Below are 26615 nucleotides of genomic sequence, written 5' to 3'. Positions count from 1 at the left end.
GTAATTAACCTTTACACTGTAGGTGTTTTCCAATGACGGGCCTGTCAAAGTATATTCAGAAAGAATGTAACAGGGGAAAAAAACAACTCACAAAAATATTACAGAAGAGTAGATTGCATATGGTAAGGTATTAAGATTAATGTCATAACCTAACAATACAGGCAAGTGTCAAGTATGTTAAATGTCTTGTTGTTTATCAGTGACATTCTCATCATTATGTGCGCAAAGCAAAAAGGTTTGCAGACAGTGTGAGCTGATGGTGTCATGAGTGACTGCTGCGTGATATTTATCTATTTATTTGACCCCCAAATTCCTTGTGGCTTTGTATTCTCTCCATTCCTCAAACCCTCAGTCCCAAGAGACGGGTCCTATTGTGATTCTTATTAGACTGCCTGACTGGTTGGGTGAAAAGTTCAGTAAGCAAACAAAAGCAACAAGATGAACTAAGGGCAGAAGCCACCTACTTTCCACGCAGACAAGAATGGAAGGTTTCTATAACGAAATCCATGAATGATATGTATGGACTGCTTGGTATCACGGAAACCTAACTTGTAAAACGATGGCAGCGCCTTGTTCACACAGCTCTTTGCAGATTTTGTGCCTCCCTGCCCCTAGATTAAGTATTTCAGTAGCTGCCAGGTTTCCTACATTGGTGGCCACAAATATTTTTATTAGCTCCAGATTCATCCGAATCTATACAGGTGTCAAGTTTGGTTACTCCAAAAAAGAATCACATCAAATTACATCTTTTGGGGAGAACATCCTCTGTTTTTCTTTTCCAAATGAAAGTCTGTCACATTTTTTTAATGTTATCTTTCAGGGTGATAAAAGGAGAATTATTGAAAAAGATTTTGCACATCGTCCTCTATTTTGTTTTCTTCCAGCACACCAAGTTACAACTATGCACCCAACATGGATAAACACTGGATTATGCAATACACTGGTCCAATGATGCCCATTCATATGGAGTTTACGAATTTCCTTCATCGTAAGAGACTCCAAACATTAATGTCTGTTGATGATTCTGTTGAAAAGGTAAGTGCTCTCTAACCCTGCTTTTGCACTAACACCTAAAAAAATCGAAGATTTGTCCAACAGCTGCAATTTATGTAACATCAAACAAAAGTTCAGAAGTAGGTCAAACCCTAACCTTGGCCATTTCCACCTACCTACAAATCAATATTTTGGTTAACTAATTTCATTTCAGAAACTCTCCTTCCACCTCATCAAATCATGCCTCTGCTCTGCCTTTGGTTAAGAAATAGCTGGTATTCTCATTCTGTAAAGGATCTTTATAAGATCATTTATTTAAAAATTGAAGCAAACAAAAATAAATTGATTTATAAAAATGTAGTTTGACAATGCATACCTGAAGCCCTTGTTTTTCTGCTTGATGTAAACAGGTATGTTCCATTTCAGAAAAAATAATGTAAAAGATGCTGCTTGTTTTTCTTCACATGTATTACTGCAAAACACACAATGCTAGTTTCTGTTTTTATTTTGGGAACTCTTAATTGAATTTCAGAGAATTCAGTTCCAAGGTTCTGTATGATTTCTGATAGAGCTCTGTGACTATAATTATTATATTAGCATAGTTTGGGATTGTTTGTTTGGCTTTTGTTTTCAGCACTGTATGTCACAGGCCAGATAAAAATCAAATCCATTTGTAAATAGGCCCAGGCTAGAATACAATCATAATTAAATAACGTTTATCAGTCTTTAAAAAATCTGCCAATGCATGAGTTAAGGTTCAGTTGTAATATGACATTATGAGTGCTCTGAATTTGTATCTTGCCTGGGTCAATTTTCTACTTACTATAGTAATCAAGCAACATGTTTTTCCATTTTTATACGCATGGTACGTGTCTATATTAGCAGATTTGAACAAGTCTGTTTTTGTGTGGGTTTATATAGATTTATGAAATGCTTGTGGAAACGGGGGAGCTGGACAACACCTACGTCATATACACAGCGGACCATGGCTACCACATTGGGCAGTTTGGGCTGGTGAAAGGCAAGTCGATGCCTTATGAATTCGACATCCGAGTTCCATTCTTTGTTCGGGGGCCTAACGTCGAACCAGGATCAGTGTAAGACGTCTTCCTTGAACTGTTACATCAGTGCTCTACAGTGTTCTGTAGCTCTTTGATGTTTGGTGGAGTTTCATACCGAACGTCAACATTTTTTGTCAGTTCATGAAGAATTTGCTCATTCTTTTAGTCTAGTAATTGGGAATACAAAGTGAAGAGCTTCCCCTCAAATTTCCTTTATAATGCTCATAGTCTAACAAAGCACCAGAAACAACTAATCTAAAAGAAGGAATTTTCCTAAAAATTAATATTGTTAAATCAATACATTACAACACTACAGTTCTGTTTCGTGAATATATTTTTTGGCCTTAATTTATTAAATACAGATTTAAAGTGGAACTTTTCGCATATGTAGGATTCCTTAAGGATAACATGCATAAGATATTGCACTTAGAACTGTATCATTTAACATGGCTGTGCTATTTATCTTAATTATAGCTTCTATGACTAAGGAATAACTATATTCATCTTTAAGAACAGAAATGTTGAACAATGGTGCAAGCAAAAATGCTCAGACCAGATTTGTTCAACAATCATTAACAGATTAGCAACATAGATATCCCATCTATGTGGTGTATCCTATCTATTTATGAATAAACATTCATTCCTTATAATAATGAAATGAAATAATCATTTTCATTTATTTCAATTCCGGCAGCAATCCTCACATTGTGTTGAATATCGATCTCGCGCCTACAATTCTGGACATCGCTGGGCTTGACACACCTCCTGATATGGATGGCAAATCCATCTTAAAACTCTTGGAACAGGAGAAAACAGGGAACCGGTGAGGCATCCAGTGTAATCATTTACATAGATTTTCTGTTATTATGCTTTATCAGTGTAGGTACAGTGCCTTGCGAAAGTATTCGGCCCCCTTGAACTTTTCAACCTTTTGCCACATTTCAGGCTTCAAACATAAAGATATAAATTTTTTATTTTATGTGAAGAATCACCAACAAGTGGGACACAATTGTGAAGTGGAACGAAATCTATTGGATTTTTGAAACTTTTTTAACTAATAAAAAAATGAAAAGTGGGGCGTGCAAAATTATTCGGCCCCTTTACTTTCAGTGCAGCAAACTCACTCCAGAAGTTCAGCGAGGATCTCTGAATGATCCAATGTTGTCCTAAATGACTGATGGTGATAAATAGAATCCACCTGTGTGTAATCAAGTCTCTGTATAAATGCACCTGCTCTGTGATAGTCTCAAGGTTCTGTTGAAAGCGCAGAGAGCATCATGAAGACCAAGGAACACACCAGGCAGGTCCGTAATACTGTTGTGGAGAAGTTTAAAGCCGGATTTGGATACAAAAAGATTTCCCAAGCTTCAAACATCCCAAGGAGCACTGTGCAAGCGATCATCTTGAAATGGAAGGAGTATCAGACCACTGCAAATCTACCAAGACCTGGCCGTCCCTCTAAACTTTCAGCTCAGACAAGGAGAAGACTGATCAGAGATGCAGCCAAGAGGCCCATGATCACTCTGGATGAACTGCAGAGAACTACAGCTGAGGTGGGAGAGTCTGTCCATAGGACAACAATCAGTCTTACACTGCACAAATCTGGCCTTTATGGAAGAGTGGCAAGAAGAAAGCCATTTCTCAAAGATATCCATAAAAAGTCTCGTCTAAAGTTTGCCACAAGCCACCTGGGAGACACCCCAAACATGTGGAAGAAGGTGCTCTGGTCAGATGAAACCAAAATCGAACTTTTTGGCCACAATGCAAAACGATATGTTTGGCGTAAAAGCAACACAGCTCATCACCCTCAACACACCATCCCCACTGTCAAACATGGTGGTGGCAGCATCATGGTTTGGGCCTGCTTTTCTTAAGCAGGGACAGGGAAGATGGTTAAAATTGAGGGGAAGATGGATGCAGCCAAATACAGGACCATTCTGGATGAAAACCTGTTGGAGTCTGCAAAAGACCTGAAACTGGGACGGAGATTTATCTTCCAACAAGACAATGATCCCAAACATACAGCAAAATCTACAAAGGAATGGTTCACAAATAAACGTATCCAGGTGTTTGAATGGCCAAGTCAAAGTCCAGACCTGAATCCAATCGAGAATCTGTGGAAAGAGCTGAAAACTGCTGTTCACAAACGCTCTCCATCCAACCTCACTGAGCTCGAGCTGTTTTGCAAGGAAGAATGGGCAGGAATTTCAGTCTCTCGATGTGCAAAACTGATAGAGACATACCCCAAGCGACTTGCAGCTGTAATCGCAGCAAAAGGTGGCTCTACAAAGTATTAACGCAAGGGGGCCGAATAATTTTGCACGCCCCACTTTTCATTTTTTTATTAGTTAAAAAAGTTTCTTAAATCCAATAGATTTCGTTCCACTTCACAATTGTGTCCCACTTGTTGGTGATTCTTCACATAAAATAAAAAATTTATATCTTTATGTTTGAAGCCTGAAATGTGGCAAAAGGTTGAAAAGTTCAAGGGGGCCGAATACTTTCGCAAGGCACTGTATTTGAGATCTCTAGTCTATGTTAGGAGGTACACTTGGGCTTTTAATTCCAAGCTATGAAATGTAACTAAAGATTTTGAAACTCTTTTTTTGTGATAGCTCAGTCTGTTCTTCCTTCTTTTAAAGCTCTGAGTATCGTCATTAAATAATGTGTTTCTTTACAAACTTACAAAAAGCATAATAATTATGAATGATCAAGATGTTTTATGAAGGTGCTATACGACATACAGTTTTCTATTGATTTTGTGTTTCAGATTCAAGCCAAACAGGAAGCCCAAAGTCTGGAGGGATACGTTTCTTGTGGAGAGAGGGTAACTCTATAGTTTTAATAATCATTGTTTTCTTCTTCTTCTTTTTTTGTCACGGAGGAAGGCAGATATGAGTTCATGTTGTTCCACGGAAATTTGCGTGCAAATTCCACCACACAAATTTGAGATCTCTCCAGGTCAGGTGGGCTTTCAAATTCAGTGGTGAAAAAGCCATCCAGCAGACAGTAATGCCTGGCAGGGTGGGTCAACGGGGCACATTTTTATCGGAGTGATTTCTGGTGCAGTTGTCCAAAACCCCACAAGGGCTTTGGTGTATTGTACAGTGGTATACCGCTGCACAGAAAAGGCCTTTCCTGCCACGTTTAGAAAACTGCATGAGATGCCCAATGATGAAAAGATCCACCTTGTTTAGCTGTTCTTGACCAACCTAAAACTATGTCTCCAGACCCAGTGCCCTCTGTCTGGGATATGGTACATTAAAGTCTATGTTAAAATCCCATCACAGAGATACATGCTCTGAGAAATAAATACTGGTGGTGCTTGGCGTGTAGAAAAGCAGAAAATCTGACTTGTACATTTTCCAGGGCACAGTGCAGTGCAGTGTCCTCCATAATAGGATAGGAAGAGCCAACAACAGATTCCAGGAATGTTGTTCTCCTTGCACGCGGAGTACTTTTTCAGAATGACTTTCGAATCCGCTTGCTCCAGCTCAAAATCCCCCCTCCCAATATGTCTCTCTCTTAAAAAAAACACTCTTATGTTTTAAAACCTTTATCAAATGAAAAAAAAAACCTCCTGAAAAACTCTCGTGCTCAAGATACTGGAAATTCTGTTTTACGTACTTGCGCTTTATGAGAATGTATTTTGGTTGGAAACGGCGCTCTTTGCAAATTGCTCACTAGATTACGCAGCTGATACATTTGTCATTAAAATGTCATCTGCAAATTTGATATGCTGTTCTCCACCGTGTTTTCAGTCACTTAATGGGTTAAGTTGTCCTAATGCCTGTGGCACTTTGTTAAAAATGTTCAGCTTGAAGCTAAGTAATCCCATCAATCTCCACTGATGGCAGGGCTCCCTGGGAGACAGCTTGAGCTATGAAGCTGACATTCTTCCTGTCATTTGGTTTGTCAATGCGTGAAATCGCATATCATGTAGCAGGAAGGTTTACTTTATCAGCTGCCACCTGAACCAATTTCTCATTAGCAGCTGAAGGAGATATGTAGGAATCGCCATGTAACACTTTATGTGGAGCTTTTCAGCAAGTAAACAAAGAATGAACACTGGAAAAAAGGAAGAACACAAGGTCAGATGCAAAGTCCACTCAATCAACCTGTTTATGTATTTTTCTTTTGTCAGTAATAAAAGGACATCACTCAGTGCTCAGGAAAATGACCTAAGCAGACAGGCTATTTTCTTGCCTATTGATTTTGTAGGATTAGTTTTTGAAGCAGGATAGAGGGAATAACTTTCTTCAGTTCTTTAGAAGTGGAGTTGATATTTTATGCATGTGGGTTTTATTATTAGCAATTATACTACCACAAAATAATCCAGGAAGCAGCAGTACATTTTTATTATTGCTGTGTTCATCATCTGAAGATTAGAAGCTAAATGCATTTATCTTTATTGAGGGTTTGGGTTGCATTTAGCAGCAACACACAACACAGGATTGCTTTCATGCCCTTTGTGTGCCAGTTTGCAAAGAAACAACTGTCATTTTAGCTCATTTTCAATTTCTCCTTTTTATGAACGGTTAAAGCAAACGTAGTGTAAATATCTGGCAATACATTGTATTATAAGGTCTTCTCAAAACGTTTTCTCAAAATAAAAACAACAATACAGATAAAAGAGCAATTAAATTGTCTTGTAAAGGCATTTTACTATATTTTAAAACTCCATTCTAACAGTACTGTACATGCCACAGGTTATGACCATAAATGACTGACTTCTGCTTCAGTGGGAAATTCAGGAGACTTTAGGTTTTCAGATCATCAAACTAATTACATCTAGGTACATCTCATTTTCCTGCAGCATGCATGAATGTATGTCTTTGTTGGGGACAAGCTTTAGATCTCAAGATATATTCCCTATTAAATGTAAGAGTCATTGTATGTGCATGGGTTTGTAGGATCGAGAAGCTTTTTTGCTTTTTTATATTGTATAATATAGACTTTGTTTATATTGTATCATGTATAATGTGGGCAGTTAGGTATATAGAAAAAAAACCAAAGTTGATGGCACGGGACTGTGAATATGAGATGCTCTATAAATATGTAACCAAAAAATATTTCTGCGCTTGAATCAGTCTAGGGAACTACAACAAGAAATCTTCCAGACTTAAGGAATAGTTCTACCCTGACAGGCTGAAAGACATAAACCTTATAAAACTCAAGAGAACACTACAAAGGGATTGGATTCAAGAATGTAAAATCCTCAAAGGCATTGACAATGTCAATTCAGCTGACGTCTTCAGAGGCACCAGTTAAACACAAACCAGAAGTCAAAACCATGGGTGCATTTGAAATTGAGAACAGGAGGCACTCTATACCCTAAGATTTGTGGGGGTCTGGAACAAGACCCAGCCTTGTTGTTTGAGCCAATGCCCTGGCTTATTTCAAGACATGAAGATGAGATAGATGGATTTTCAAGACATGGAGGAGATCCTATGGTCAATTAACTACCAAACTAACCAGATGACCCGAATGACCTCCTCTCGTTTTTGTAACTTTTATTATGTTCTAACAGCCTCTGATGTCTTTACTGTATGCTGTCCGTGAGCAGTTTCTCTTTACAACCTGGCACAAGTTCTGGCTTGTTTACTGCTCAGGTTGTTCAAAAGTCTCCATGCTGGAACAGTAAATAACCATTCTTAAGGGAAGGATATTTTGTTTTCCTCTTGCAAGACCTCAGCGAGGGTTGGCACATGCACATTTGGTTGCGGGGTAGGTTCTGTGCTGGCAGAAGGTCAAATGACTTGGCCAGTGTCATTCGATGAGCATTACCAGACTGACCCGGGATCAGAGCCCGGGCTTTCCTGGCAGCTGGCGCAACACTAACCACCAGATCCACACTGGCCAGCTGCATGAGAGCGTTTCACAGACAAGAACCTTAACTGGCACCTTTTATTTTACAGGAAAATTCTCCGTAAGAAAGAGGATGCTGGAGGCAACATGAACGTACAGCAGGCTAACAGCTTACCCAAGTATAAAAAGGTGAAGGAAGTGTGTCGGCAAGCAGAATTCCAAACTGCCTGTGAGCAGCCTGGACAGGTAATTGAAACAGTAGGACATGGTTGCACTACTGTATGTTAGGACTGAGTCAAAGCTCTGTACCCTGCATGTGAATGTGGCATGCTTACGGCACAGTTCGAGCTACTGATTTGTTTTCTGCTTCACTGAGACTGTGTGATGCTTTGTTTCTCACCCCATCAAACAAAGTTATTACTGTTGTGTGTATTTTGTTTTTCTTTCTTGATGGGAAATACTTTGCATCGCAAGGCCCATTTCCTGACAGAGGGGAAAGAAACTTCGAAACATTACCAGATGTGCATGCCTCTTGTGTTAATGGACGAGCGTTACTGTCATTTTTGTTTTTTTTCTTAGAGTGTTTTGGCACATTGTATAATATAAGCACAAAAAAAAAAACGTTTTTTCCAAACCAAATGCTGCATTTTTCAGGAACAGCCACATTTAAAAACATTTCATAATCATGGGTAGGGTTAAGATATTGTAATGGGTGCTAACATTTGTAGGCCTCACTGTTCATAACAGGACCATGAGTTAGCCTTAATCAAGACATTACAGTGAAATAACTATATTGAAATCTTAATAAAAAGTATCTATTTTATTTTGAGATTTGATATTGAATAATTTATTAAAAGATGTCAATTGAGTTGTTGCTAAAAACCTTTTCCCTCAATTGTGCTTCAACTTATAAACTGCAGTATTGCATGAAAAGATAAATGTGTTACATCATGTTGAGAATGTGGAAAAAATGCTTTAATATATCACACCTACAGTATATTCAAAAATATCTCTAATATTAAACTGTTTTCTTTTCGCAACCAGTTCAGACATCTGTTAAATGCAGCTGTGAAAAAAAACATTCAGAGAGATACCAGAAGACACTGGTCCTGCGTGTTCCTACATTGTACTTCCATCTTGGGCTGTGACATTTATGCGGATCTTCAGATAAATTACACTTGACTTAATCATCCAGCCCAGAGAGCAGACACAGGGCGCTTCCTTTAAGTGTATGAAAAATAGGAAAAAACATGTTTTGCCATTGACTGCTGGAAAGGAAAATGGCCAAGAAATTTAGGAATGACAGAAGAAATTCCGCAAACTAGCTGATGATTCATAAACAGCACAAGCTTACAAATATGAGTACAAGACCTACCTAGATTTTAGATCTATTACTAAAGTAAGAAGTCTATAGTGCATTCCTATCATCTGATAATTATTTTTAAATACTGTATGCTTAAAAGATAAAGGAACATAAAATGAAACGTTAGGAGAATGGACTTAAACTTGTAAACATTACTTCATTGGTTTAGTTTACAATTTGTGGCATTCTTCAGGAACAACAGTGCTGAAGTTATTGAGTCAGGTGATAAAAGGTTGTAGGTGAAAAATCTTTTTTCGCCTTGGCATTTGGTTATAAAACAGTGACCCATGTTAAATTTAAAAATAGCTTGTCGCTGTTGGTAATCCTAATTGTTTTGTATTTCATTTTTTTAAATTCTGACATAAAAGAAAACTGATGACCTTCCTTTAACAAGTCTAAAATATTTTGAAAAATGCTTTACAGGCAAGTCATTTTGCAAGTCTGTCTATGCTCCTTCCCATTCATAATTCCATGTGAGAATTCATTGGACGTGCTGTTAAGAGAAGGGAAAAACAGAAATTAACACAGATTTCTCATATTGTAACTCAGAACATTACAATTAGAGAAATCCAGTAAAGGAAAATTATTACATGACAATCTACAAAGACATATATTTGTTTAAAATCCACTTTCCGTACAGTGGGCTACGTTAATGATAAATCCCATTTCTGCCGTGCAAACAGACAGCCCAGGCACCACTGTCTCTGTCTCATAGCCAGTATGCAAATATAACATTACTGTCAGACACTTAATCTGGCTGTCAGGATGTGACTGCTTCACAGGAAATTCGATCAGTACACCATGGCGATTGTTTGGATACGGTTTCCCACAGTTCTGAGCAAATGTCTGAACTGTGGTCAGTGAAAGTGTCTACCCACAAAATGAGAGGCCAAATTAGAAGATTAAGGCAAAATTTACTTCTGCTTTTTTGTTGTGGCTGCCTGTTAAGATTTCACTGGCAAGGCAGCTAGCAGGATGACATCTGACCACATTCCTTTTTAAAATAAAGTACTTTTTAGTTACTGTTGAAAGACAGCGGCCTATTTTTCATTCGATGCACTTGCAAAAAATTCCTTGACGTTTTTTTTACGTGCCTGTATAATCACTCTGGTTCTGGTATAATCACAGAGTTATCCATCAGACCTCAGAGTGCTTGTACGTAAATGTATACGAAGGCGCGCAATACTCCAGATTGCCTGTCCGTCCACTCCACTATTTGAACTCCAGTTATTGAATCTGGTGTTACTGGACATATGGAAAACTTCCCTAGTGCTATTTGTTTTTATAATGGCATACCCCCAGCTACCCCATTTCGGAGTTTGCAGAGGCATCATGATTTATTTGGAATCTTTTGCTCCGACAGAAATGGCAGTGCATCGAGGATATCACCGGCAAATGGCGGATTCAGAAGTGTAAAGGCACCGCGAAGGAGGGTGCAAGGAAGAGGACCAGGAGCCTTCGCTCCAGGGGCTACGACAGCAAGGAGAAGGACTGTGACTGTGGACAGGCAGACTTCAGGGCAACAAGGGCGGATCGCAAAAACCAGAGACAGCTCCCTCAGCCAAACCAAAGTCAGTTGAAAACTCCCATTTACATATCAGCAGCATGACATAGTAGGGGGGGGACATCCCAAGATATTTAGAGGAGCAGGCTTGCTATCTTAAACCAGCTTCTTTTTGAAGGAGGGATGCGAGCTGCTCTTCATTTCTCACGTTTCCGTATTGGGTTTCAAAAAACCGCCACAAAAAAATCGGAACAGTTGTAACCGATAAATCCGGCTGCTCCCTCCCGGGAAAGAGGGACTTGAAAAAGGTGGGAAGGGGACAAGCGGGCCACTTGGGAGATCAATCGTGATTTGAAATGAATCGCCACTCAGGAGGAGCAGCCAAGAGCTCAGTGACACATGTACAGCTGTTACATCTGAACACACATCACTTACATATATCAAGAGGCTCTTTGTTACACAAACCCTTCCAGCAGGAAGGTACTGGCCACTCTGAGTGAGGAACTTTCATCCTAACCTGCCAGTATGGTGCTGCATCTAAATATTTACAAGAACAGAAAGTATTGTCTCAGACTGTATCCCAGTCAGGACCGCTTACTTATTATTTATCCATCTCATGTTAAAGTAACTGGGAGGGCCTAATTTTAGGATGAAACCTTTATTTCAGCTACTGGGTGAGAGTGAAACAGTGTCATATGGTACCCAGTAGTTACAAAGGGTCGAATGGTATCTGAGGTCCATAAAACAGGAAAACCCATGGAGCTTGAGATACACGTGTAGGCCATTATTGTGGCCATGAGTATGACCACTCCTAGGACACCAGGATGAAGAAGACTGAGAATCGGGGAGCAGGAGAAAGATAAGGAAATTTCAAGGCAGGCAAGATCCAGGGTGACTTTTCTCCAGGAGTTCATCGCTATTCTTTATACAAATAAATAAGATCTATTCTGAAATGACACAACATCTAGTTAATGTTTTTCTAAAAACCTGAGCACTTCCTTTGCTTCAAGGAAGTAGGTGTTCTATCTAGATTTTACTAAGAACTGACATATCCAAAAATACATTTCTGAGCTGTTCTTCAACAGACGTCTTAGCTCAGCTGGCACTCTTAACGAATACACAATCATGAGTAAACTAATATATGTACAGAAATGTGAGTGAAAGGTTCTTCAGTCGTTCATGGCATTTTTGCATGAAGGGTTTTGTTCGTATACAGTGTATGTTGCATTTTATCTTTTTTTCCTAGCAAAAATAAGCCTTTTAATGAGAATTCTGACATACTATTCTAAAGGAAATATTGTGTGTTAGAAAAATCTGTTGGAAAAACACACATTAGCACTAAACATCTATTGAGATGTTTTGCGCAGCTTGCATATTGTCTAAAAAACCAACACATATCGCATGAGATGGTGTGCTGCCATCTAGTGGTTGGAAATACAAACCCCACTTTTACATTGTATTGCAACATTGTGGGCTGTATCTTGTTAATGTGCAAATGCAGTCTCTTTTCTCACAGTAGCGAATGCAGTATATGCACAAATTAGATATATATATATTTTTTCCTACAGGGTACAGGCCCCGGTTTGTTCACACTCGTTCCTCAAGGTCCCTGTCTGTAGAATTCGAGGGGCAGATCTACAATATTGACCTCCAGGCTGAGGACAAGCAAGGCATTCACCCCAGGAACATCAGCAGACGGCACCATGAAGTGGAGGGCGAAGGACCACAGATGGACTTTGAAATGGATGATGATTCTGCGGAGATGTTGGCAGATGACACTAACACCATCGGCTATCCCAATTCGGTCAAAGTTACACACAAGTAAGCTCTGCATCCTGCAACACCTGCCTAGTTTGAAGCTGGATATTGTAGTGTTTCCACAGCTGATCCTCAACAACCCAGTTAAGACCATACTAATGGCATGGCGCAAGGCAAGTAAATGGGCTTTGTCCATCACTATTAACTGTGCTGGAGAAAGATTGTGTCAGTGAGCTCAGTTAGGGAGCTGAGCAGAGCTGGGGGAAAACACACCCATCTATTGAAGTTGCTTAAGAAACAATTGCATGGAATTTAAAAATACCATCCCTGTTTTGATTGTCTTAGGCAAGGCATTTTTATCAAATGAACAGGCAAAGGTTCATTCCATTTTAAAAGGTGAAGAAGTGTAATAAAAACTGAAGAAAATAAAGAAGTGGTGTCTTCTTCACACCTGAATAGAATGAACGTTTGTCCGTTCCTTTGCAGCCTATGTGTGCTGACGCAGCTCCTCGGAACATTTTTATCAAGTGCAGTGTAGACGTATAGATTGAACACTCATTCTAATAACTTAGAATTCTTTATTGCCTACAACAATGGTTGGTGGATTTTGCTTTCGGTACAGCAAGAGAACACTTTTGGAGTACATACACTATTTAAAAAAATACAAATTCAAATGAAAAGACAAGCACAACACAATCACAATCACGTGCAAATTGAGACATTTATGTTACATTTGACAGTCAGGATCATAAAACAGCTGAAGGGGGAGAGTTCAAAATTCACTGCCACTCTGTGCTGCGCAGCAGGACAGACGAATATGACAGGTCTGCCCCCCTTTCTGTTCATATAACGACCTTCATCTTGGCCTCGCAGGTGCTACATCCTAGTAAATGACACAGTGCACTGTGAGAGGGAGATTTACCAGTCGTCCAGGGCCTGGAAAGACCACAAGAGCTACGTTGACCAAGAGGTATTGCAGCGTTTCCGATACTCATACCTTCTGAACTGTCTGCTTTGTGAAACGACCATTGACCTGTCCCGTCAAATCTACGTGTAGATTGAAGCGCTTCAAGACAAAATCAAGAATCTGAGGGAAGTGAGGGGGCATCTGAAGCGGAGACGTCCAGACGAGTGTGACTGTAGCAAGAAGAGGTTAGTCTCATTGAATTAGTTCTTACGAGTTTGTTTTTTTCCTTCCGCCATTTCATCTCCGTGATCCCCCCCCCTCTTTTCCGGATTCATTTATGGATATCCACAAGAAATAACTTACCCTTCCTCAAGCGTAGCTTGTAGAAAACAAAATTTAACACAGGTTTTTGGAGCCTGATTTCCACGCCTGGGGGATTCCAAAAAACAATTACATTTCTACTTTTGCTTAATGCCGTTTAAAACCTACCTAGCCATGCCATAGGTATTGTTAGAATTATTTTTCAAGTGTAAATAGTAACGAGGAGACGCCTGTTCAAAAGAAACTACTGCCTGGTGCAGAGTGTGAAAAATATTATGGCTTTCAAACCTAAAATGCTATGGCTGTGTGGGCGAGGTGTAAATCTTGGAATTTTAGTCAGGTTCTGTGTAAAGCTAAGTATTAAGCACAGTTGAGATTCAATTCAGTATGGTAAGATATTACATTACTCTTAAAATAAACTTTTCTACCTTTCTTGGCTCCATTTCAAAACGTAGTTAAGAGCTGTTCCTTAGTTTTACAATGCAACTCATTAGAACTGACTAGACTGTAAGCCAGCTATGATTTACATTACAGCTCTTGCGCCACTAGAGGACAGCGTTCACTTTTCAGAAGTTTGAGTAGGGATCGGTTTGACAGATTTATATATAGAATTCCTGTATTCTATATATAAATGATAGAAAATGAGATCATAACTGCATTCTACAGGCTTCTACAGCATCTGAATAGTCCTTTTTTTTTTGCTCCAGAAAATAGCCTTATAAAGAGAGACAGACCAATAGAGACTATTCTGCACAATGGTGTCTTAGATTTAGCTAGGCTCCAAAATGGTAAAAAAATAATCATGGTTTTCAAATCTTTCAGGCTTCCTCTTTAATCTGGATTAAGTACTTCATTACTGCTAGTTTAAGTTTAATTACTGCTGGGTATTTTACTTAGTAAAGTAGCAACATAGCACCCTTCAACAAACATTAATACAGGGAGTATCTATATGGGCTATCTATATGGGCTATCTATGAGTCTGAAACCTGTCAGTGTCTTCGAATTTGAGCTCACTAAGCAGTTTCTTTGGAAGGAACACCGAATTCCTTTCAATGAGCTAAGGGATGGTCTCAAGGAGGCTCTAAAAGGCTAAAATATCTTAGCAGTGAAGCAGAAGATGTCTTCATAGTTTTCACTAATATTATTGCTACCTGCTTCTTGCCATCATTTTCAGTATTTTATCCTGGCTCTCATGATTAGATTTCTGTTATAAATTAATGTGAAAATTGAAATGAAAGTAATACAGCAAATTATAGGGTAATAATATGGTGCTGTGAATTAAATTGAATAAATGCCGATTCACAGTTATTTGCTTCTTTTGATATGATTCTGTTTTTCAAATATAGTGCCTTACAAACGTATTCAGACTCTTATTGTTTTTAGTATACACTTTAAAGTCTTAACACTTTGAAGAAGCAATTATTATTTGATATATATGCAACCTACTCAACACATGCAAAGCAAAGAACAAAAAGAAAGATGTAAATAGATAATTAACATGGAATTAAAAATTAGTTTAAGTGCTCAACATTACCTTAATGACGCACTCAATTATTTGAGTCTGTCTGTGTGTAATAATAGTGGTTCACAAGATTTCAGAAGAAATACATATGTCTGGGCAAGGTCCTTCAGTCATAGCGAACTTCAGGCAAAGATACGAGAGATGGAACACAATAGTGATTAGTCACAGCTGGTCTGTATGGCAGATTGTCAAGAAGGATACCATTACTGAAAGAAGAACATCTCAGGTCCTGCAAGGAGTTTGCAACAGATAACATTTAAGTGATACTGCAAACCTGTGGCAAACCAAATACATTTAATTTGGCTGAAATGCAACATTTTTACATTTGTAACACATATACAGGTAGCATAGTGCATCACTCAGTCAACTCCATGCCTGTTGTCAATGTCAGACAAGGGGTGGCATTATGGTATAGTTCTGCTTCTCAACAGCAGGGGCTGGAAAGGCCTGTGAACACAGGTGAAAGTAAAAGCAAATCTAAAAACCTGTGAAAACAAAATTTAGTGTTTCAGCAGGTCAATGGCTAAAAGCACAAAAAGCTCAACTGGAGTGGCTTAAGAACAAGCAAGTGGATGTTCTTGAATAGCCCAGTCAAAGCCCTGACAACATATGAAATGACTTGAAAACTGCTGTCCCTACTAAGAGATCCCTAAGGAACCTAAGAGAGATTGAGCCAAGACGTTTTGTGATTTCACAAAATGGGATGCTACAGAAGGTCTGAATACTTCTGTAAAGCACTGTAGACACTTCATTGAAGGCTGTAAAACTGACTCTTCTGACAGGAGCTAGTGTAATCTCTTCTGTGATTGTCTTTCTATAAATACCACAGCTACTATGTGAGAGAGAAAGGACAGAGAAACAAAGCTGAGAGGCTGAAGAACAAGAATGGTCATCTCCATCCTTTTAAGTGAGTATTGTCTTATTGAAGTGGTTCACAACAACTTTCTGTTGCCTGGTTGCTCTTCATTTCAGCCTAGAGCACACGGAGGACTGCAGTGGTTATCCCACCCCTGCAACACTCCTGACCTACAGTACATCCATAGGAAACCCTGACCAGTTCATTGTCTCCACTCTTAAGGATATGCCAAAAGCAACTATTACAGCAACCCGACACAAATTCCTTTTCGTAGAAAAGCAGTTCAGCTGGAGGGGAAATGGTTGTTATCTAATGAAGAATTTGGGGGTCTTGCATTCTAAAATGATTGTTTTCTCAACGTTATCAACAGTTTTCCCTTTTCATATAACAAACACTTTTTTTAGCCATTAATGTAGTAATACCCCTGATGAGATTCACGGCAAAATTATATTATAACCCCATTTCTCAGTGACAAAAGTAATTGCCTGGAAGCATTAAAATCCATTGGACAACACCTGTAGTATTTGGCAGAGCACAGCCTTTACAGAGTAAATGGATGTAAAAATTTAACACCCAGTCATTTTATAGTACAGCGACATCAAAGAAACATAAGACTTTTATAATATGTGTGCAGATAATTATCCCTTTGATAACCACTTCTGCCTGTTCATTAACTTCCTTTAATAGTAATTTATGTTTGGAGGTGCATAGACCTACACATCTTAGGTTTTCAGCCCAAAGGCAGTTTTCAGACTATTTCTAGGAAAAGAAATGCAGAGGATAGAGGTGTTTTGATGTTGTGATTTGTGAGCTAGGATCAAGCCTTTACTTAACCGCCAATTTCTTCTCTTTCCCCAATCCCATATACTACTTTGGATTTATCTTTTTCAAAATAAAACACACACACACACACACACACACACACACACACACACACACACACACACGAAGAGACTGTGTCCACAGCCAAGATAAAAAATTTGGAAATGATATGTAGCTATATTTATTCTTTATACAGCATGATACAAAACAATGATATGTAGACAGGAAGCATTGTCTTCTTCCGTATATATGTTAATATCAAATTACAGAGAACAATGAGAAAACATTCAAAAATGAACCAAGAACAGTGTACACCTGATTGTGCCTGTAGCATAATCTAAGTGGGAAAGATAAAGATACTTTTCGTAAGTCAAACCAGTGTGGCACATAACATGAGGTTTGGTTTGGATCGTATCCGCCTCATCTGAGTTAGTGCCTTCATAACCGTTCATAACCGCTCTTGCCTTCTTCTCTTAGGGAAGCAGCTCAAGAGGTGGACAGTAAAGTCCAGCTATTTAACGAGATCCGGCGGAAAAAGAAGGAGAGGAAACAAAAGAAGCGTCTGAAGAAGGGCGATGACTGCAGCCTGCCGGGCCTGACCTGTTTCACTCACAACAACGACCACTGGCAGACCGCGCCTTTCTGGAACCGTAAGTCCTTTTCATATCTCGCTCTGGATCTGAAACACCGTTTCTGAGGTCAACTTTGCCTGTCTTGCCGGGCGGCTGATCTTTGCGGTGTTGTCGTTCAGCAACGCGTCGTTTTAACCACATCCGGGGAAAAAGCGAGAACGATGCGGAATGTCTCATGGTCATATCCGAAGCCTTGTTTTGGGAAATTGTGACCCTGGTTTTCTAACCTTCAATTGCAGTGGGAGCATTTTGCACCTGCACCAGTTCCAACAACAATACCTACTGGTGTCTGCGCACCATTAATGAGACGCACAACATCCTCTTCTGTGAGTTCGCCACTGGATTCCTGGAATACTTCGACATGAACAATGATCCCTACCAGGTAAGAGCTCTTCTTCCTTATGTTACTGTAAGTCGCCTCATCCCTGTTTTGACTAAAGTAGTTTTAGTATTTGATAACTGCATAATGTTATTCCACATTTTATGTCATTCTGCGGCTGACACCAAAACTACGAAATATACTGTGCACGTTTGTGGATGGCACAGTGGTAAGAGCTGATGTCCCACAGTGCTGAGAACCTGTGTTTAATTCCCGGGGTGCTACTGTGTTGAGTTTGTATGTTCTCCCTGTTTTCTCATATTCCTCTGGGTGCTCTGGTTTCCTCCCACAGTCCAAAGACATACTGGTACCTTAATTGGCTTCTGGGAAAAGTGGGCTGTGAGTGTGTTTGTGGACTGACGTTCTGTCCAGGGCGTATCCTGTTGCATGATGGGTTAGGCTCCAGCATCCCCCGCCGCCCTGTACTGGATAAAGGGGCTCAGAAAAGGATGAATGGACAGATATAAAAAATACCATTAGGAAATTTTTACCAGTGTTCCACGAACTCTGATGCATTTCTTTGCACTTCATTGCACTTTAACAGTGCAGTTATGGTTCTGGACTCATAACTGGAAGGTTTTAGGCCCAGATAGCCTGAGCAAGTACCCTGAGCACAATTGACTCAGGCTGTTTCAGGAAGAAGTCCAGCCATACACAGTACATGGGGTATAATAATAATAATAATAATAATAATAATAATAATGCATCTGTATATTTTCAGATGGAAATAAACACCTGGTTATTCAGATTTAAAAAAAACTGATAGATGACGTGAAAAGATCTTAGAACTATGTGCTTGCTTAGTCTTAGCACGACCCATTTCCCCTCCTGTGAGTCATTGTTGGGTTCTTCTTTTAAATGTCTGCAGCTGACAAATGCTGTTTACACTGTGGAGAGAGATGTTTTAAATCAACTTCATTCACAACTAATGGAGCTGAGAAGCTGCCAGGGTCACAGACAGTGCAACCCCCGACCTAAGGGGCAGGAAACAGGTAATGGATTGATTTTCTTTGGGCATTTGTCTTGTGTTCTGTGAAGTGAAAACTGGATTTCCCTGGAAAAGCTTGATAGCCCATCAATCGCTCAGTTTATGAGATCAGCTTTTTCCAGTTTTCAGATACAATTTCTTTATCAGACTCATTCACCTGCTGTAGTTAAAATATACATAAAACACTCAATTTAACCTCAGTCGTTCAAATAAAGTTCTTCCCAGTCTGTGGCAGTGTTTTGAGGTCTGAACATATCTATGTTAATGATAAATGTCCATTATAACTGCAGAAAACAGATCAGATGCCAATGACCATGCATAACAAGACAGAAAACTGGGAATTATTAACACATTAGAAATTTGCATGTGAAAGCTTTTTATGTGAATGCCAAAAAGGTTAAATTGTGCATGTCATAATTCTGAATTATATGCCTTCCAACAAATCAAATCCAATGTTTGAGGTATGCATGAAGGTTTTATGGGCCTAAACAAATGAAAATAAAAAACAGCAAGCCCCACCTTTTTAATTGTTAAAAAGTTGATTCTACTACATGTATTCTTCTTGGCAGAAGTTAATACTTCTTCAACAGTCTGTTAAACATTAATGAACATTAACTTGTGCCAAAGCCTTAACATTTTACTCACTCAGTCTGGAGATAACACTATATTTTTTATTGATCTAGCTCCATAGAGAATGGGATTTACATCCTACCCCCAATCTACTGCCTTGTCCAAACTCTGTCCCTCTTTACTCTTCTCTTTGATCCTTCAAATATTTAACCAAGTGCATTTCTCTTTAGGAACTAGAAGCTGTGCATGAAGAACCAGTTCGAATGTTTTTTTACTGATTTAGGCATTAATATAAAATTGCTCTTATTTTCCTAATCAGGAAATAAAGATGGAGGAAGCTATGATCCACACAGGTATCCCCACTTTTTGTTTTCTTCAGTGGCTTTCCAATAACTGCATGAGCCAGTCCATTTCCACTAATATTTCATGACGCATTGAGCTAAAATTGTGATGCATGCTGGTTTGATCTAACAAGTATTTAACCATCTGTTACAGACCGGGTGTTTTTATTTTAAACCTCTGTTGCTGGCACAAGACAAGAACCTTTATTTTAAGCACCATTTAATGTAGCACTGTTTTTACTGACAGTTTATCATTTTTCCATTTACACATTATTAAATTATAATGCTTTTGTCATTTATAGCATTCGGTCACTTCTCAGAAGCACCTCATTAATTGTCATTAGTTTTAGAGGATCTAGTGTATCATTTTTAATTTGAATTCATCTTTCCCTGAGAGTAAACATTTTGCATGCAGTTAGGATGTCATGTTTCTTTTGATGATGCTATTTTTGTATCAATTCCAAAGGAAACCAAATCAGATAGTCTGAAGAACAGGTAACATTTAACAAAGGAAGACTGAAACTTATAATAATACTCCATGCCGTTGAAAAATACAGAAATAAACTTCCCAGTGTTCAGACAGTAAAGTAGCTGCTCATATATGAAAACAATAATGGGTGTAGCTAAATTATAACTTGCCACTGCCTTTGCAGGAAAAAGAAAGACACATTGTTCTCACAGAATGCTATTTCTGTATAAGCATTCATTAAAAAATATATTTAATTGTTCTTTTTAGATTTTTCATTTGAAAATAATTTGCACAGAACTGAATTGATTGAAGTGTCTCTTTGCAATTTTTCACACTTAGTTTAGATATGCTTTTAAATCTGCATTTTAATCATGAGTGTTTCCTTTCTGAGAAGTCATTTTTCATCCTTTTAATTTTTCGACAGCTGACAAACGTATTTTGCTCAGACATAGTGAATGAAATGAAAGTGAATGCAGAATGGTTAGAGATAACAAGTGGAAGGGATAACAAGTCCATAGAGTGGTTGGCAAAGGAGAAGAAAACTTTGCTACACAATTAAGTTAAAATATGATGGAAAAACTGCATAGGAACCTGACCCCGAAAATTACTTTGCTGTGTAAAACTTTTAGAGTTTCGGAGTTTACAATCACTGTTTTATTATTTTTTTAATGGAAATGAATATTCTAACTTTGTGGTTGGTTGCAGTCAGGCTACATTATCTACTAGTGAACTGTAATGACATACTGTATATGTCTGAGATAGGGAGGTCCAATAATGTATTGTGCATGTATGCCATACAAGCTTATGTGGGGACTTTCACTTAGTGTAAACAGGCTAATTTTCGAAAATCACTGTTTTAGGGTAGCTGTTGCAACCAACAGTGCACAGTCATTGGCACAGTGAGTACATATGTGACTCTGGTAGCAATACTGGTAATCTGTTCCAACTCCTGAAAATAAACTGAAAGTAACAGAGATCCTTTGGTCCTAGATCTAGTGGAAATTAATATCTATGGCCATCTGAAAGGTGTTTGGTTGATATCATATTAGGTAACTGCTGGCAATGGATGTCCTGGATGTTCTGGCATGGTTGTTCATACTATATATTTTTCCAGAGAAAATATTATTCAGTTAGGCCAATCCATGAATCCGTCCTCACCCAGGGGAAAATTCTTCTTCTATCATTTTGTTTCACCCACCTCCTGAATCCGGATATAGTAACATTAGGTTGCGTATCTGAGGTTGTCTTGTGTCTTGCTAACACGTAACATCTCACAGATGTCTCGTGGTGGTAGGGGAACCCTCATCCAGAGGCCTGATTTTGTGTTTCTGGTCTCATGTTGCTTTGTAAGGTGAGCTTTCTCCACTCAGATGCCTGTAAGGAATGGATGTTCACATTCCTTTCATTAACACGTGGTAGATGATCCTTCCACAGGATTGTGGAAGAGGTATATCTGTAAGGAAGGCTGCCTCTTTTTCCCCACAGTGACTGAAAGCATCACAGCATCAACACGGTCACATTTATTGTGACTATCGCACAAAAAGCGAAGCAGCTATTGAACGGGCCAGTCCAGTCCATAGAATTGAAAGTGCAATCTCTTTCTAAACCTGGTTGAAAGGATTCCTCATGTTACACATGGACATAAGAAGACAAAACAAGTTTTTTCTGAATGAACACAGTTATATATTTCCGCTTGAATTACAGTGAGCAGCTGTTGACCTTTCTGTCCTTTTTTTGACTTTTTCCATTTCTGATAACCTGCTTACCAGGCTACAGCAGCATCGAAAGTGGTCAAAGTTGAGGAGGCCAAGTTTTTCATCCGCGTGAGTTGCTTAGCCAACGTTACAATTGACATTACTATTTTTATCTCCACACGTTATCTAAGGTGTTTTATCTTCTTTTTTTTTAATCTGCATGTATACACTGCTATGCAAAATTCTTATACATCTTAGGCACAATCAGGAGTTACAATATACAGTATCAAAATGAGTATCAGCAATTAACTGCTGTTATGTATTCTAACAATTTGCTGTTAATTGCTGCTAATCAATAATCAATAATCAATTCACATTGATCAGTTGCAACTCCTTTGCATTTATAAATGTAATCATTTTCAGATGATGCTCATCATTAATATCAACTCTAAACATCCTTAAAGTTAAAAGGGTGTTAACAAAATACATATTTATCAGAATTCAATTTAAGCTTAAAATGCAATTACCGCAACTTCAGTGCAAGTCATTCATAGTGTTGTGTTTCTGCACAAATAAGAAAAAACATTCTGTGAAAAGAGCAGAAACGTGCAAAACATTTGCACAGCAGTGTAAATATATCCCATATATGTATAAGTAAGTCTGTATTTTTTTCCATTTTAGCCTTTTCTCAATTTGCTTAAAGTTTATTAAAGATGAAATCATCCCGGACTTCATTATTTTTAAAAAAATACCTCCTGACTAGATTAGTGATTTGAAAACAGAACAGCAGTATAAAATGAAATTAAACACCTCTGGTTTAGCTCTTTCAGGTGATTTCATCTTTACCTTTTGAGGGTTCTTCTTTATCTGTGCTCTTGGTGCATATCATGCATTGTTGTGTGTGTTTTTATTTTTAATTTTGCCATCCTTCCTGAATTCAAGGAAAGGTGACAATGGCTTTGTGTAGGTTTAATAATCTGGTACTTCCAAACATTAGCAGACATGAAAGCCCCCCCTGAGAAAAAAACCCCAAAGTAATTATTTGGTGAGCTCCTTTTTCTTTTCAGGGGGTACAATGGAAGATCTGATTTGTAGCTGTGAGTCAAGGCAGCTCGTTTTGAGCCTCAGAATTCTGCAGATGCTGGAGGTTCATCTGGTAGCTCTTTAACATTTTCCCCTCTGAAAGCAGACACTCAATCCACATCTCCTTATCTTAGCCCTGTGCACTGTTTCATTTCTCGGTGCTCAGATCGTGCACATTTAAAACAGTCGGCTGTAACCTATAAGACTACTTACATTCGTGGATGTGAAGTGGGCAAAGCTGTGACACTCAGAGCCACCACTGCCTTTTTTTGTCACACGGTGGAAAGAAGCCTTCGTATTCCCCGTTATTCTCTGAAATGAATTAACTGTTGCTCTGTAGTTGGAACAACAGAATATTCGGTTTTGGATGATCTTTGTACCATTATGATGGCTCAGGTCCAAACAGTTGTTTCATTCTTTGTCGGTTCATGAGCCAGCTGTGAGTATGCTTTGGATACTGAAACCAGAACACAAAAAGTGGAATTCAAAATAATTTAGCAGGCAGGTTATGATTTGCACCTTCTTTGCAGGGTGTAATCTTCATCGCTTGCATTTGGTCACAGCGCAAAATGAACACAGCGTAGAGTACATGGTCTGACACAGTGCTGCAGGCTGGCTTGAAAACAGACGAAAAGCTATAAGTATAAGCCATTGGCTTGACACTTTCTAGTACTTTGCATAGCATGTTTGAGAGGATTTTTAGGTGTACTTTTTACTGCTGTTTCACCCTCTTATATCAGTCCTCAGCAGTGCTCTGAAAAAAATCTCTCTTTTGTAGTGGGTCAGATGAGTTACAGGGCTCATTGAGGAGAGTCCTGAATCCCTTCAGAAAAGGGCTCTCCATGTTCTCATTTTCCTCCTTTAATAGTGTTTCCTTTGGCAAACCATTGTCTCTTTTTTTTCCAGATCCACCTGTTCTTTTTTGCTTATCAGTTCATCCTTTTCGAATCTGCCAATAATGCATTTTCCCTCACTTATTTTTAAGAAGCTCCAGGCCACCTCTGCAAACGTTGTACTATTCAAAGGTTTTCCTGAATACTCAGTCTTTTTGGAATTTTCTAAAAAGACTGATGTTCCTGTGGGAATGCTGATGGGTTATCAAGACCTTTGATTAAACAGTGTGCTCTTTATAGTTTAAATTTATGTTCATAAAGAACGGGTCTAAACAACACAAGATACTACATTTGTAAAAATCTCAATTGACACATTGTGGTCATATTGTTTCTGATATGTATTAATATTGCATTAATTTGAGACTGCTGTTCAATTGTCTTAGCAAATATACAGATTCTTCCTCAAAAACATACGTACAGAAATGTATGTGGGTTTGATATTTCAGTACTGGCAGATGGGATGTCTAATCAAGTCTTGATCCCATAGAGGGTGCATGACTGCATGTGATTAAATTAAAGGAAAATATCCAAGAGTGATTTGCTCTGACATGCATTTTACATGCATTCACAGACATTTCTTTATCCTTTGTTTAACCTGTAGCGCACAGCCACTATGGAATGGACGAAAAGGCTAAGTTGCCCAACTTCACCGATGACGTCAACTGGCAAGGACTTGAAGATATGTACAGTGTGAACGAGAGCCTGTATGAGTACAGAAACAATTATAGTCTGAGCCTGGACGACTGGACTAATTTTTGGAAGGATGTAGATAGTATGTTTGCACTGCTGAGCAACTTTGATGAACAAAACACAACTAAAAAGCCTGAAACCCTTAACGAGTCTGCCTCAGGGGACGAGCCTCTCACGGACTCGCTGGAGGACGAATCCAGCGGTGCAGCTTCGCTTGGGGTGGGCGCGCAGCCTGGTGCTGCCACGGCGCCCCCCACAGCAGTTGATCCGGCATCGAGGCCTAGCTTTACACCTCCCGAGAAGAAACTTGAATCCCGTAATGAGATACCGGAGAAACTCTACGCCGACCCAGAGCCCCGGAGCGACACCCCAAAGGAAACGTGGGCGCAGCAGCTGGAAGAAGGCCTGGATGGAGACGGGCTCATTTTCAGCGGGAACGGCTTCACCGAGATCGAGACGAGGCACGACCTCCTGCTGCGCTCGGCCTCCAGCCTGCCGTTTGACCTTGCCCCGCCCAAGGAAGAGGACAAGGACGACAATTTTGAGGCCCAAGGTTATCTTCTGGTGGAGCCGAACTCTCCCATCCTACAGCGGACAGTGAACTATACTGCCCAGGTGACCACTCCTGGTGCCCTCAAGCAGAACACTGTGCAGAGCAGGAGTCAAGAAAGCCCGACAGAGCTGCAGAGTTCTGATATCCCTGGGTCAGAAGGTAGCGGCTCACCCTCTTCTCCCTTCAACTGAATAAACTGAAAGCAGGACACTCGGATGAAAGACACTGTAAAGCCACAACAAGAACATGGGACACATGTCAGTGCAGGACAGGTCTTCTCATCCTCGAATCCGAGTTAGAATTTATTACTATATGATTATTTTTATACAGGTGCTTTTGGTAATTAGACATCAGTGTTAAGTTTTATGAAACTGAAAAACAAAAGAATTGCAGCTGTACTTAAATGCTGAAATTTAATTTTTAAATGCCAAGTGGATAATTGCATCCCAAGTGTTTTTTTTATAATATATATATATTTTGTATCAAACATAGGTCATATAAATGGTTAAACCATTGCAGTGCACTTCCATAATAACAACCACTGACAATTGTGATTCCAACAGTTTTCAATGAAACTCTAATGCACTTTTAACATTTGACCCTTTTCACAGTTGTCCCTGCTGCCTTTCTTAGAATTGTCTTGTTGGTTTTTTTTATTTTGTTTTTCACTTCCAGAGATTTTGGCCATAACACAAAGGTAACAACATTATTTGGTATTCACTGCATTGAATAAAGTTTGATTAGAAAAAATATTTTATGTGAAAGCTGATTAGCAGAGTTCACTTGTGTGCAAAGAACCAGTTTGCTGGTTTTTGAAAATGTACCACAACTTTGATGAATAATTCTGAATAGTTACAACCTTTAACCATTTAAAATGGATCCTGGTTTACTGACAGGCAGTGTATGGGACCGCAAATCTATGCTGCCTGTAAATTGAGAATTAACCTCTTTATGTTTAACTTTATCAAAGGTCTAAAAATCCAAATATAAAATGTTGTATGTACAATATGTGTCCATTTCTGTTGTTGGCTGTTCTGAAATCTCTTATCAAATTAGCTAGCAACAATTAACATTTCTAAATCCATGTTATCTCCTGAGATACTATCATTCAATTGATCCTCTAGTTTAGTTCTAATTATTGTTGTCTGTAATCTCACATGTAACATAAATCAGATTTATTGGTCTTTAATTACTTGGTTCAGTTTTCTCACCCTTATTGATGGGTAGTACAAAATCAATTCTCCAGTCCCAGGATACTACACCTGTCTTAACGAACTGTTGGAAGACTTGGGTCAATGAATACTTCTGAATACTTGACCAAGGGGAGAGAACATCCCAGAGTCACAAATGCGCAAGTTACATCAAACATGACCAAAAAAAAGATAAATTGCAGCACACATTACTTGGA

General features: G+C 38.9%; 1 protein-coding gene across 4 annotated transcripts in view; it reads left to right on the top strand.

The window, feature by feature from the left end:
- sulf1 (sulfatase 1) overlaps positions 1-26213 on the top strand; it is a 56515-nt gene extending 30302 nt beyond the window's left edge. For all 4 annotated transcript variants that reach the window (XM_088642276.1, XM_088642275.1, XM_088642277.1 and 1 more), the window contains 14 exons: positions 885-1035; positions 1915-2090; positions 2749-2877; positions 4825-4881; positions 7973-8108; positions 10589-10796; positions 12298-12550; positions 13361-13457; positions 13545-13639; positions 16067-16144; positions 17393-17565; positions 17787-17929; positions 18795-18918; positions 24566-26213. In XM_088642276.1, coding sequence (XP_088498402.1) covers positions 885-1035; positions 1915-2090; positions 2749-2877; positions 4825-4881; positions 7973-8108; positions 10589-10796; positions 12298-12550; positions 13361-13457; positions 13545-13639; positions 16067-16144; positions 17393-17565; positions 17787-17929; positions 18795-18918; positions 24566-25398 — 2653 coding nt within the window. In that variant the 3' untranslated portion in view covers positions 25399-26213. The remainder of the gene's footprint in view (positions 1-884; positions 1036-1914; positions 2091-2748; positions 2878-4824; positions 4882-7972; positions 8109-10588; positions 10797-12297; positions 12551-13360; positions 13458-13544; positions 13640-16066; positions 16145-17392; positions 17566-17786; positions 17930-18794; positions 18919-24565) is intronic.
- The last annotated feature ends 402 nt before the right edge of the window (positions 26214-26615 follow it).

This window comes from Lepisosteus platostomus, chromosome 8, assembly GCF_059453375.1.
Source record: "Lepisosteus platostomus isolate fLepPlt1 chromosome 8, fLepPlt1.hap1, whole genome shotgun sequence".
In the NCBI taxonomy this organism is placed as follows: domain Eukaryota; kingdom Metazoa; phylum Chordata; class Actinopteri; order Semionotiformes; family Lepisosteidae; genus Lepisosteus; species Lepisosteus platostomus.
Note: the sequence above shows the minus strand (reverse complement) of the source record. Positions and strands in the feature narration are given on the sequence as shown.